At 40.4% G+C, this 12908-nt stretch overlaps 2 protein-coding genes across 4 annotated transcripts; one reads left to right on the top strand and one right to left on the bottom strand.

Annotated features, from left to right (window-relative positions):
• Window positions 1–560: 560 nt before the first annotated feature.
• wnt4b (wingless-type MMTV integration site family, member 4b) lies at window positions 561–4910 on the top strand. Of its 2 annotated transcripts, none has more exons than XM_085291751.1 (10): window positions 561–783; window positions 877–919; window positions 1163–1390; window positions 1728–1881; window positions 1985–2069; window positions 2188–2319; window positions 2613–2755; window positions 2847–2987; window positions 3829–3991; window positions 4105–4910. In XM_085291751.1, the coding sequence occupies exons 3-10, from the start codon at window positions 1302–1304 to the stop codon at window positions 4272–4274; spliced, it is 1077 nt and encodes a 358-aa protein (XP_085147877.1). In that variant the 5' UTR covers window positions 561–783; window positions 877–919; window positions 1163–1301; the 3' UTR covers window positions 4275–4910. The 2 variants fall into 2 exon arrangements, with proteins under 2 accessions (XP_085147877.1, XP_085147876.1); XM_085291750.1 differs by having other exon boundaries at window positions 1645–1881.
• Window positions 4911–6025: 1115 nt separating this feature from the next.
• Window positions 6026–12854, bottom strand: cdc42l (cell division cycle 42, like). 2 transcript variants are annotated; one of them, XM_085291753.1, is made up of 6 exons: window positions 12747–12854; window positions 9557–9661; window positions 9336–9408; window positions 9109–9218; window positions 7222–7419; window positions 6026–7097 (listed from the first exon to the last, which is right to left on the bottom strand). In XM_085291753.1, the coding sequence occupies exons 2-6, from the start codon at window positions 9659–9661 to the stop codon at window positions 7008–7010; spliced, it is 576 nt and encodes a 191-aa protein (XP_085147879.1). In that variant the 5' UTR covers window positions 12747–12854; the 3' UTR covers window positions 6026–7007. The 2 variants fall into 2 exon arrangements, with proteins under 2 accessions (XP_085147879.1, XP_085147878.1); XM_085291752.1 differs by lacking the exon at window positions 12747–12854 and adding an exon at window positions 10002–10213.
• Window positions 12855–12908: the final 54 nt, after the last annotated feature.

Genomic DNA, 12908 nt, shown 5'->3' with positions numbered 1-12908 from the left:
CTTCTAAGACAATATAGGGAGTGAGAGAGAAGGAGAACGAGAGGGCAAATGTGGGGGACATAGAGGAAAAGTAGGGGGGGAGAGCTGGACTCGTAAAATGAGCAACAAAGTTTGGGAAAATTACACATTAGGTAAGACACTTTCTCACATGCGTGTACATATATGTGGAACTGGAAGTGCTGCGTTTCAGTCACTGACAAGAGGATTTTGCAGAAAAGTTTATTGAAACAAACAGGTTGGAGTTGGAGTTCTCATAAGTTTCTCTGATATAAATCATATATATATGTTCATACATGTGTTCAGGCATGTATGCACACAACCACATTTGTGATTTCAGTCCAGGTACCAGCCCAGGCTCAGACTTTAGTTTTCATGCCAGATTAACACAATAGAGGGCATACTTACGCTTGTAATGCTTGCGTAGTAAAACAATGACCCTTTTCCAAACCCTCCTCCTCCTCCCTCAGCATCACTCCACACCCTGGATGTCCTCTCTCTCCCAGCCTCACTCTCTACCTCCTTTATAACCCATCACTCCCAGCTCACTGCCCTCACTCATTCTTGCTTTTTCAACTCGCAATGGACACATTTGTTTTCCCGGGAAAGAACTAACCATAAGATGACACCGTGCTACTGTTTTCCTGACTAATAAAAAAGTGACTTTTATTAGTGTTTCTGGATTTTAGGTTCTTGTTTTTGGGGGTGAATTCAGTTAATCTGGGACTGAAATCGGACATATGGACGTCTTTTTGTGCATCAAGGATGAGTTTGTGAAACAGTCATGTAAGTATGCTTTTTTTGGCAACAATAGAGAGAAGCTGAAGAGCAGCTTTGGTGAATAAAATTGTGATTCATTTTGAAATTCTGTCCACTCAGTAACAAAAAGAAGAATAACTGGCTATCACAAAAATATCAACTGGTAAGAATCAATTTTAAAACTCTTGCAACCTGAAGGAAATTTCACGAGTATAACGCAGTAATTTTGTGGTTTTATTTGCTACAAAATGATAAACTGCATATACAGACTTAACTTCGAACACCAGTAACTTGCATAAACCTTATCATTAGAAAACTAATAAGGAATTTATTGTTTACTTGACCAAAATACCATGCAGAGCATCTCTGCATTCATCGTTAACCTGCTAACTTGTGATTTCAACAGATATGTGGGGATCATCCCCAGACTCTGGACTTTAAACTTAAACGGCAACAAACACACAGACGGACGGAGCGATCACTTCAGCTGTGGACCCAAAGACCCAGCCTGACGCACGGAGACGGACAGACAGACAGACAGTCTGATGCCAACTGTCTCCACTGTCAATCTCACGGCACCACTCCTCCTCCTGTTGCTATGGGCAACCCACCCCACCATGGCAACCAATTGGCTGTAAGTCTAGTGTGTGAAGGAGGATGAGAAAGAGGGAGTTTGTTTGTCATGCTATAACTTTTAAAAGGTGGTGACATGTCACTAAATCTCTTTCAGTCGCTCCCCTCTTTTCTTTGTCTCGCTCCTGGTGACCTTTTCTCTTTTCTCTCTCTCCCTGCCTTCACTGTGCCCTCCGTGTCTTCTTTGCCTGTTTGTCTCCTTGTTTTCATCCTCTCTATTTGTTACCTTTTCATCTTTCTGTCACTCTTTTAAAGGCCCCAGCCTTGTACTTAAATATGCATCTTCCCCCACGTACTTGCTGTGAATCACTCCTCCACCTTCCATTTTTATGTCCCAGCTCCCTGGCGAGGCTGCCCCGTTCCCGGCCTGTGTCTGGTGCTGCCCCATGTGCACGGCTGAGGGGGCTGACCCCAGGCCAGGTGGGGGTGTGCAGAGCACGGGGGGAGGTCATGGAGTCTGTACGCAAGGCAGCAGAGATGGTCATAGAAGAGGTATGAAGCATAACTTCTGAGTCATTTAAATAACAATCACCATTATGTGTGGCAGAGATGGAAACTTTTACATACCTGGTGTGTAACTCGCTGTCCAATTCAGTGCCAGCACCAGTTCAGGAATCGCCGCTGGAATTGTTCCATCACCCCACGTGGGATCAATGTATTTGGCAGAGTGATGAACCAAGGTAGACCCATTACTGGCATGAAGTTAGTGAATTTTCTGAAGAAACCTCGATTCACTGAGCAACATTTATAAATATTCTCTAAAAATAAAGTTGTGTCATGTCTCTGCTGTGGTTTCAGGCACTCGTGAGGCAGCCTTTGTGCACGCTCTGTCCTCAGCAGCTGTGGCGGTTGCGGTGACCCGAGCCTGCACCCGTGGGGAGCTGGAGAGGTGTGGCTGTGACAGGAAGGTCAGGGGGGTCAGCCCGGAGGGTGAGCTTTAACTCTATTCCATGAAAATATAGTGAGTAAATCGACTCTGACTCACACAGAGCATAGAAAGGCTGCTACAGTGCTGATTGTGGGTCTAAAGTATGCAGCAGTAATGTCAGCTGGTAGTTTCCCATCTGCTGTCACATGTAACACACCTGTGCTGTGAGACTGTAGCAGCTGCCCCCTGCCTCACATGAACCAGAAGGGATTTTCCATTTAACATCTAACCTTCTTTGACCTTACAAAATCGCAGTAACACAGATCATCTTAATCTAAGCCTCGTTCCACCACAGGTTTCCAGTGGTCAGGGTGCAGTGACAACCTGTCCTATGGTGTGGCTTTCTCTCAGACATTTGTGGATGAACCAGAGCGAGCCAAGGGGCTGTCAGCAGGCCGGCCGCTCATGAACCTCCACAACAACGAGGCGGGTCGAAAGGTTAGCAACATCACCAATGTCCTTACAGATTTCCAAATCCCTGTGTCAATTTACAGAATTTTTTTGTCCTTTATAATTATCTCCTCCTCAGGCCATCCTTCATAACATGCAGGTTGAGTGTAAATGTCACGGTGTGTCTGGGTCCTGTGAGCTGAGGACCTGCTGGAAGGTCATGCCCCCATTCAGGCGTGTGGGCGTTGTGCTCAAGGAACGTTTTGATGGAGCCACAGAGGTAACAGATGATACCTTCTGCTTGTTTTATCTTCCCTAGCTTAATGGGGTGAGCAGACGTCACAACAGCTGAAGTAAATTATTTATCAGAAAAAAACTACAATTTCCGCTGAAACATCTCGAAATGAACATGTTATGCTTTTTCAGCTCCATGTTTGTATTTTTGGACCTTGCTACAGTAGTTTTATATGATTCACATCTCAAAATAAATCTTTATTTATCTTGTTGATTGTTGCAAGCCCTCAGCTCATCATCTCATGAAATATGGGGGTTAAAAGCAATTTAACTTCCCTCCTCTTAAATCAGTTTTTTTCTGATTGGCTGCTCCTTGCAAACAGAAGGTTTAAACATCAAGTTTTGGAGCTACTTTCCTGAAAGCCAGAGCTGTGTGCTCGGGATTACCATATTAACCTTGTAACACCAAGTGCCTCAAATTCTTGAGTTTTAGAGATCTATCGATCATCAGTGTGATTTTTGTCCCCACGGAAACTAAATAATTCGGGCCCAATACATTTTTATGTAGTAAATTGCAAAAAAAAAATAATGCCAATGTATCAAATATGATTAATTTTTTAAAAATTGTCAGAATGTTCAATAAGCACTCCATTTTCAGAAAAATTGAATTTCCTGGCAATTATTTCATGGTTCAGGCTTTAAAGGGTTAAGGATATTATCTTTGACATCAGAAGTAGCCAAGAGAAGGAAAACAGTCTAAAATAAGCTGTGAGCTTTTGGATCACTTCTGCATAAGCTGACCACATATTTTAAAAACGTTGACCGTGTTTAGTAGTCAGTATTATTACAGTATACATTACTGTGTTTTAATGTCACAATCCTCCCAGGTACGCCTGACACGTATAGGCTCCAGGACAGCCTTGCTCCCCCGAGACTCACAGGTCAAACCCCCTGCTGCCAGAGATCTTGTGTATCTTGCACCCTCCCCAGATTTCTGCCGTCTCGACCCTGAAAATGGTATTCCTGGGACTGCAGGTAGAAGATGTAACGGTAAGATCACCAGGACCACGTCACAGGAAAATAATTCACATAATCCAACTTACCACTCATATCAATTTAGAAAGTGATGTTGCAATGTTTTAAACCAACCCCCCTCCCCCCAGGAACGTCTCGGCTGGCACCAGATGGTTGCGAGCTGGTGTGTTGCGGGCCAGGCTACAAAGCAGGCCGGGCTGAGGTGGTGCAGCGCTGCTCCTGCAAGTTTTCCTGGTGCTGCTCGGTGCGTTGCCAGCAGTGCAAGAATACGGTCACCATTCATACCTGTAGAGTGTAAGAAGTCCTAACAAGGCCTGACCAAATGAGCCCAGATCCTAACCAACCACCAGACAGACACCGCTGGACACAGCGCGGGTTAACTTTGACACCAAATTATCGTAATTATTGTCCAAAGCAGCCTTTCTTTGTCCACGTTTTCCCTTAGAGAAGTGAAACTGCAGTTTGGTTTGATTGTTTTCTTGTAAAAACTGCAAAATTAGAACTAATGTAAAGACAAAGCTCTATCGGGAAGTACAAAAAAAAAAAGTCTGCTCAGCTTTTAAACTGCTCAAAATATTAAGACAGACAAACTGACAGGCACAGACATGCATACAGGTGTAGCCATGAACACACACAAACACAGCAGTTAATCACACGCTGAACTGACAAAGCTTTTAAAGCAGAGCTTAACCCAAACTAACTCTCAAACACTGAAGATTTCTTTTATCTTGTATTCTGTTATAGGCTAGCACGTCTTTGGACTTGTACTGTATTTATGTCTTCTTTTTGATTCTGGTTTATTTATTTGTATATCAGAGTCTTTGCTGCACTTACTTCCATGTCTTGTGTTTTTGTCCCTCGTCCTTGTATGAAACTGTTCTGTTTCCTGCACAATGAGTGCGTTTAGGTCTTTTTGAGTTTCTAATAAATAGAGTAGTTTATTAAAAAAAAAAATACCAAAGTGCTTCTTTATTGAATGGTACCCTGTGAGACTGTTTGGAACAGAAGTTGTAGTTGCAGGTCCCTGTACATGTTTAGTTTTGCATGACTATACCATTGATTGATTTATTATTTAAAACCTACAGTGAAACTCAGTAACTGTCAGACTGTCATTGCTAGTAGACTTTATATAAAAAAAGAGATCTCACTCATTGATTTGTGGAGTCCTCTTACATCATGTGACTCTCAAACCCTGCCCACTTAAAGCAACTTTTCAATCACAAAGCCTCGCCCTAAAACATGCGCAGCTTAATCATGTTTTTAATCTAATAGGAGCCATAATTTACACAATAAGCATCATGTTGTTTTCTGTAAGACTTGAAACCAGCGACCGAGCTCATAAACTCATCAGGAAAGTGGTTATTGACGTCATAGATCAAGGGCGCCGTTTTCCTATTGACTTGTAAACAACTGAACTTCTTTTTGCAGTCAGAGAAATCACCACCTACCTGGCGTCATGTTAACAATCCTTTAATCCTTATCTGGATTGGCTGCATGGCTCAAGTCCTCCAAATCCATTTAAGATGCTTTGTCATTTCGACCTGAAACAGGCCGTTCATACTCGAAAATCCTCCAATGTGGCTGAATTCAAACAATTCTGCTGTGAAGATTGGGACAATATTCCTCCTCATCAATGTGAAAGACTGATTGCCATATATCAAAAACGCTTGATTGCAATTCTAGCTGCCGAGGGTGACACAACCAGTTACTAGGTTTAGGGGGCAGTTTTTTCAAATAAGACCAGGTAGGTTTGGAGGGATTTTTTTTCCCACTTCACTGGATACCTTACGCTTCCTCAACTGATCATGCTGCAGCTTTTAAGAAGATCTAAAAATAAACAACAAAATGCATAAAATTAGGAAGCTCATTGTGCTCTGGTAGAGCAAGTGTTTGTGACAGTGGGAGCATGTGGGAGAAGCATACTCAGGCCCAGATCATTAACACAGTGCAAGTGCAGAGGCAAGTGTGACTTGTGTGATCACGCCCTTAAACTCTGTAATACTTTCGAATTCAGTCTTTTGCCTTCAAACACACAAAACAACGATTACATTTCATTTGAGCTCAACCATTTTATTAAAAATATCCTGTGATTACAAACACCCAGAAATTGACTAGAAAAAGTTCATCTTCTCAAGAGCCATTAAAAATATTACAACTTGAATCTTCTCATCATTCGCTCAAATGTTGGAGGTCTTGCAATTAAAAAAACAAAACGAAAAACAACAACTCAAGTTTCAAAATGGGAAAAAAATAATTAAAAAATACTAACATTTTCCCAAAACAGCATTGTGAAATTACAATATACACAAAAAAGAAAACAGAAACTCATAAGTAACCTGGATAAGGGAACTTGGTGAAAACACTTTTCATCCCTGCAAGTCACCACTAGTTAGAAGAAAGTAACCGTTACAGACAACTGCTTTTGTTTGGAGTGACAGCAAATGTTTAGTTTTTTGACATTATTCAACTGAGGAAGGTCGGAAAAGAAAGCAAGTAGAGTACCACTTAACATCAAGTTGCCCCCTTAAACGTACTAATGTTAAATGTAACTGAAGTATTTCCCCTTTTATACTTCCCTATACTGAGTTTAAAGGACCCAGTAGGCCACAGTAAGTAAAACACAGGAAGAGGCCAATGTCAAGTTTATAAATGAACATTTCTTTGGGGGGAAAAAAAAAAACAGTGACAGGCAAGGGGGGGCCTGCCCCACCTGAATATTTATAGAGAGAACACTGCGATTTCTAAAGGTTTCAGAGAAGGACACCGTTGGTGCTTAAACTGCATTCACTGCACATCTGATACTTTGAATCCTCAGCCTGTTTCAGCTTTTATTTTGAAGGCACAATCAGTGTACGTGTGTACCGAAATACATTTCGATGCCACGATACCGTCCCTTCCCCTTTGGTTTTGTCCTTTGTTTTTTGGGATTTTTTTTTTTTTGTCAAAATGGCCACTAATCTTTATGATGTTTTCAATCATCCCACCTATTTTTTCTATATGCACCGTTTTGCATCTCGCGGTCAGCACTGTTCTATAGCAGAGCACACCTCTTCTTTGTTTTGGTCTCGGGGGGCTCCAAAGCTGCCAGTATGGCCTCGTCAAACACGTTTTTAAGTCCTCGCTGGTTAAAGAAGAAGAAGAGGAAAAGATGACGGAAGCATAACAGAAGGAAGCATAACTTTCTATTTCAAACAAATCTGTCACTTTTTAAATACGTTTTAAAAGTGTAGTGAGATTTTACATACCTGTGTGAGGGCAGAGCACTCCACGTACTTAACAGCCTTGAGCTCACGAGACAGCTTCTCGCCGCTCTCGGGTAATAAAGGGCGCTGTTTGTTCTTTGCCAGCTTCTCCACCGTGTTGCTGTCTTCCCGCAAGTCTACCTGTGTCCCCACTAACAGGAAAGGGGTGGTTGGGCAGTGGTGTGAAATCTCAGGGACCCACTGGATACAGACAAAAAGACAAAGTTTATCTTAGATACCCAATGAAATTTGCGACTATCAAAAGCTGGTATGCTTTTCCTTTAATCCAAATAGTTTCTGATTCATATTTTTCATTTCATAGAAAATAATGTGTAATAAAATGTCTGGCATGTAAAACGGTGAGATTGTAGAGAAACTGAGGAAGCAGGAGGCTTTTTCTTCCATGTGACATTTATTGAGAATAAGGACGACAATTAAAACAATTATTAAAATTCCAAGCAGTCCAAGCAGAAAGGACATCGCGACTCCTGATGTGGAGGTGTGTTACACCTCCACATCAGGATGATCATAAGAACACAGTGAAAACTTCACTATTTTGAGCAAGTGGCTCTTGAACGTGTGTCAAATTTAGAAAACTACAGCACTTTCTTCACTCTATTACATACAAAATTATTTAAATATAAGCATTAGGCTAGCTAGAGAAAATGAACAGGAGATCTTTAAAAATAATCATTATTTTTAGATCTATACGCTTACTGGCCACTTTATCAGATTCCCCTTGCGAGTACCTGGTTGGACCCCCTTTTGCATTTGGAACTGCCTCAACTCCACATGCATCAAACATTCCTCAGAGATTTTAGTTCATATTGATATAACAGCATCACAGAGTTGCTGCAGTTTTAATGGCTGCACATCCATGATGTGAATCTCCCATTCCACCTCATCCCATAGGTGCTCTATTTGAGACCTAGTGACTGTGGAGCCCATTTGAGTACAGTCTACTCACTCTAGTGTTCAAGAAACCAGTTTGAGATGATTACAGCTTTGTGACACGGCACGTTATCCTGGTGGAGCAGCCATCAGAAGATGGGGACACTGCTTATATAAAGGGATGGAGACTGTGGTGTTTAACGATGCTTGGTTAGTTGGTACTAAAGGCCCCAAAATGTGCCTCACTCTGTTACACCAACAGCCTGAACGACTGATACAAGGCAGGATGGATCCATGTTTCCATGCTGTTTATGCCAAATTCTGACCCTACCATCTGAATATTGTTGCAGAAATTGAAACTCGTCCAACCAGGCGACGTTTTTCCAACCTTCTGTTGTCCAATTTTGGTGAGCAGATGCAATCTGTAACCTCGGTTTCCTGTTCTTAGCTGACAGGGGTAGCACCCGGTGTGGTTTTCTGCTGCTGCTGCTGCAGCCTATCTGCTTCAAGGTTCAACATGTTGTGCATTCAGAGATGCTCTTCTGTATACCTTTGTTGCAACAAGAGGTTATTTGCATTCCCATTGCCTTCCTGTCAGTGTGGTCATTCTCCTGTGACCTCTCGCATCAACACGGCATTTCCCCCCAGAGAACTGCTGCCAACTGAATATTTTCTCTTTTTCAGTCCATTCTCTATAAACTCTATAGATGGTTGTGTGTGGAAAATCTCAGTAGATCGTCAGTTTCTGAAATGCTCAGACCATGTTTGAAGCCATTTAAATCCTTAACCTTTTTCCCCCCCAAGTCTGATGCTCAGTTTCAACTTCAGCCAGTTATCTTGACCATGTCTAAATGCCTAAAGGTACTAAGTTGCAACATGATTGGCTGATTATAGATTATGAATAAAACAAAGTGACCAGTGTAAGTCTGCCAACACATTTAACAAAAAAGAGTCAACATCTCTGTTCCCAAAACAGTGAAAAGAGATTTCAAAACTGACCTTCTCTTTGACATTTTCATACGACGAGGGTGAGACAACAGAGAAACATACAAGGAACACATCTGTCTGTGGGTAACTGAGAGGACGCAGCCTGTCATAATCTTCCTGACCTGAGAGCAGCAATCAAAAGAGAAGCAGAACAAGGACATTTTTTTTCCCAAAGGTTTTAGACTGACAGAAATGAGAGAGAAAAAGTGAAACTGAGAGACTTTCGAAGACCAGCTTACCAGCTGTGTCAAAAAGACCGAGCGTATACGGCTCTCCGCCGATCATCACTGTCACGGCATAATTGTCAAAAACCTTTGAAAACACAAAAAAGAAGTAAGCAAAAAAGGGCAGTTAATGGTAGTGCAGCATTATAACCATGAATAATATAAGAAAACAGAAATTTTATAGGTGAGCATGTTTACAACAATATGGCTCAGTCTTTCTTAATTCCTCCTCCTACCGTAGGCACATATTCTGAGGGGAACTTGTTGGTTGTATAGGAGATCAGTAAGCACGTCTTTCCTACAGCCCCATCTCCTACTACTACACATTTTATCGTCTGCATCTACAAAGAAAAACAGAAAGTAGGAAACATGACAAGATGTTTGCCAGAAACAGCACACCAGACAGCTAGCTAGACTCTTAGAGAGGAAGTAATACACAAGCACTCTTAGTACTGTCTCTAGAATCATGCATGGGTTCACATACAGGCAGTGAAACAACATGGAAACAAACACACAAGCACTAACTGTGACAGACTCACAGAGACATGTGATGCATCTAACCAGCACATCTAAGCCTGGAATTAATATTTATATTCACTACTGAATAATCTGCACATTATTTTGAAGATTAATCAATTATTGGTCAGTACAATATGAAAGGTCAAACAATTATAAACTTACAGACTGCATCCTCAGCGGAGGCCAATGGCCTACTTTGCATTTTTAAAGAAAACGATTAAACCTTTATGTTTTTCTGTCAATATTTTCCTGGAATTTGGCCTGGTGGAATTTGCACCCTCTTGCTGTCTGACAGAAAAGCAGAATGCAGCAATCACAAACCCTTCCTCCACCTTGGGTGGGGGTGCAAAACTGAAACCAGCAAACGCCTGACATGCCTTTCTGAGACGAAAGGCATGTCTGATCATTCATGAATTTGTCTCTAATCTTGTAACATGCAATGATTTATAGTGTAGATGTGGGAATGGACTGCATATAAAGATTACATAACTTTATATATGAAGTAATTATTCGTATGCAGCATCACAGGATTTTAGACATCAAACATGCAAATACTCGAAAATAAAGTATTAAGTATTATGTATTAAGTGTTAAAGTATTACTTTACCAAATAAAAACTGAAAGTTTTAAATAGCTCAACCTCTGTAACTCTGATAGTAAAATGCTTACACATTACATATTGCAACAGCAGCATTTCAATGGCCATTTTCATAGTTTTGATCCATTAAGCTCACACTGCTAACATATTTTGTCCTAAGATAAGCGATAACATTACAGTTGGGGCAGGGTATGTCTTTTTAGGACTAGTGGACAAAAAAGTATCCATTATAGAATTTCAGCATCTTAATTCAAATGGCCTGAGCCAGAACTAGACCCTTACGCCGATGCTGGGCTTTGTGTTCAGGCTTTTGAAAATCCAATCATAGGTCTATTTGGACAGGCTGGGGTGAGTCATATAAAGTAGCATAAAGGGTGAAAAAGTCCACACAGGTACTAAGCTGTAGTGTTGCAATGGATTAAACATAAAACGTTCACATCAAAGGGAACAAAGTTTGAATCCCATGTGAAGGTAATACTTAGTATTAACTTATTTTTTTTTAGGTCAAATAAACTATTTGCATATTTAAACAGTGCCTGCTCAGATTTCTTGGTGCCACACCTTCCTACAGTACATGTTAACTATTAAATTCATCCCACTTATTTAAAAGTCAAATTTACTAAACATTTCTGTTGCTACTTTAATGTGCAGCACCTAAAACGACTGCAACCCGATCCACCCTTCATGACAAATATAATATTCAGTAAAAGTCGAATCAGTTTGAGACAAATGAATTAAACTTTTGTGGTGCTGATGAATTATACCAAGGCGTTTTTATGTGACTTAGACCTCTAGTAATACGACTTTTATTCGAAGAACAAACCAATTAAGTTATTAGGCATAAAAGCATACAGAGAGAGCATTAGTTAGAGCATGACAGCTTTATCAGTGATATACGCCACTCATCTATTCCACATCTGTCATTACTGGCATTTATAACAGCTGATAAATGAGACTGAATAGAGCTTCACCTATCCACATAATGCACATAACCACACAACATGTGTACAAATATGGATGGATTGTTTCTCTTTTACAATTGTTTTCTTTCTTGTTTCTGTCAGTGCTTTGTTACCACACTCCACATCCTGTTGCATCTTCCACAATAAAAGAAAAAACAGTAAAGAAGAGACAGCGAAAACATTGTTCAGTGGTTTTATCAGTGTTGACGCACAGTTTGTCCACCATCGGGCCCTCTCCAACTTCCCTCTTTTTTTAAATTGCACTTCTATTATGTTAATAAGAACTCTACGCATGTAACTAAACTAAATAACTACACATAAGAAATGTTGGTCAAATTTGGTTGATATATTGGATTCTAAAATTGCCAAATATCAGTGTCGATCTTTAAAATCCTATATCAGTTGGGCCCTAGTCTTACTTGTAAAAACAAAAAGAAACATTTGCAGTATGATGAACAATGCTAAAAAAAATACAAAAAAAATGTATTCCATCAAATAGTCTCTGATCAGATGAGACAAGATAAACTATTTATCCCCAAAACTGAGAAAATTGTTTGGCACAATCAAAACAGCCCAAATAAATAAGTAGAATAAACAAATGGAAAACGATTTTGCAAAGTTAAAAACTACTTTGAAATAAAAATTAATGCAAAATTAGTCTAAATGAAACAAAAACATGAAGGATACGGCTGTATATAGATAGGTGTGAGTTCAAGCAGCGTGCATACCGTTTGGAGGTATTCCTATTTGGCTTGTTATTACATGTGCAAGCGAAAAATTAATGACAGTGAATAACTTCCGCATAAGCTGCACAGCGAGGATGTTAAAGGAAAATGCCGCCTATTAGCAAAATGACATTTAGAAACGGATACTGCAAACACTTCCGCTAAATAAGAGCTCCATCTGTTAATCTGTTATCTGAAAGTTTAACACCTGCAAATGAGATGTTTTAGCCAACATATAAAAAAATAATCATTTAAGACTGAGTCTGACTGAATAAATTAAATCAGATTTGTGAACAGTGGACAGGCAGCGTGAAAATACTGTCACTGGTAGATTTCTTATTTAATTACAATGTACAGCGGGATCTAAATCGATCAAAATGAAAGTAATCACACTACCAAAGCTGACAAACAATCATGACAGCTTCATTAAAGAAATGTTTGTCCGCTCTGAATTAACCCTGATCGGTAGAAAACTTTAACCACCCCGCAGATTTAAAACATCTAGAAACAAATGTTTCATTTCTGTTAGACTGAACATTGTTAGAGGGCCTCTCCTGCATGTGTCGCCTACTCTAATTAGCCACAAATAGTAGTTTTAAGCAGTTTTTGTAACTCTACTCACCGTTTTTCTTCCCACAGGTTAGGCGTTGGTTACATCCGGGTTTGAGGGTCGAATTACTTTGTGCGCAGGCGCATAGCAAACCGGGACCCAGTCCCGATTGTAGAATCGATACAAAAGAAAGAGCGTCGCCTGCTGCCCAAACTGCAACACATTTCTGTTTTT

Source organism: Mchenga conophoros, linkage group LG11, assembly GCF_057382185.1.
Source record: "Mchenga conophoros isolate Kocher_MC1m ecotype Shallow Benthic linkage group LG11, M_conophoros_male_GT1.1, whole genome shotgun sequence".
Taxonomy (NCBI): Eukaryota; Metazoa; Chordata; class Actinopteri; order Cichliformes; family Cichlidae; genus Mchenga; species Mchenga conophoros.
The sequence above is the reverse complement of the archived record's forward strand: the minus strand, read 5'-3'. Positions and strand labels throughout refer to the sequence as shown.

What these genes read in the sequence shown, in the direction of transcription:
- cdc42l (XM_085291752.1), bottom strand. An exon ending in CCTCAGAATATGTGCCTACG is followed by an intron (nt 9,409 to 9,556) that starts GTAGGAGGAGGA and finishes GTGTTTTCAAAG; the next exon opens with GTTTTTGACAATTATGCCGT. An exon ending in AGTGCTCTGCCCTCACACAG is followed by an intron (nt 7,098 to 7,221) that starts GTATGTAAAATC and finishes TTCTTTAACCAG; the next exon opens with CGAGGACTTAAAAACGTGTT.
- wnt4b (XM_085291750.1), top strand. Translation starts at nt 1,355, where the DNA reads ATGGGCAACCCACCCCACCATGGCAACCAATTGGCT. An exon ending in ACCATGGCAACCAATTGGCT is followed by an intron (nt 1,391 to 1,644) that starts GTAAGTCTAGTG and finishes ACTCTTTTAAAG; the next exon opens with GCCCCAGCCTTGTACTTAAA. An exon ending in ACAACGAGGCGGGTCGAAAG is followed by an intron (nt 2,756 to 2,846) that starts GTTAGCAACATC and finishes TCTCCTCCTCAG; the next exon opens with GCCATCCTTCATAACATGCA.